The 222-nt window shown below is 69.4% G+C and overlaps 1 protein-coding gene across 1 annotated transcript in view; it reads left to right on the top strand.

Moving 5' to 3' along the window:
- The window catches only part of LOC119589311, a gene marked incomplete in the record, with an annotated part of 61,041 nt that overhangs the window by 55,437 nt on the left and 5,382 nt on the right, over positions 1-222 (top strand). The window contains 1 exon segment of the mRNA XM_037937933.1: positions 90-222. Within this exon segment, the coding sequence (XP_037793861.1) occupies positions 90-222 (133 nt within the window).

Consider the following 222-nt stretch of genomic DNA (forward strand, 5'->3'; position numbering starts at 1 on the left):
CCTCCCTACACCCACCCACCCTCCCTACTCCCCCACTCCCCTCCACACGCCCACGCCCACCTTCCCCTAACCCCCTCCTCCTTCCGCAGATGACCGGCGCGCCCACGTTCCTCCGGGCGAGAGGGGCGGGCATGGGCAGCACCCTCGACCGCCGCGCCATGATTCACGAAACCTCATCCGAGTCTTCCGCCGAACGCCCACGATCGCCGCCCACGTCGTTCA

Source organism: Penaeus monodon, chromosome 25 (assembly GCF_015228065.2).
Source record: "Penaeus monodon isolate SGIC_2016 chromosome 25, NSTDA_Pmon_1, whole genome shotgun sequence".
Taxonomy (NCBI): domain Eukaryota; kingdom Metazoa; phylum Arthropoda; class Malacostraca; order Decapoda; family Penaeidae; genus Penaeus; species Penaeus monodon.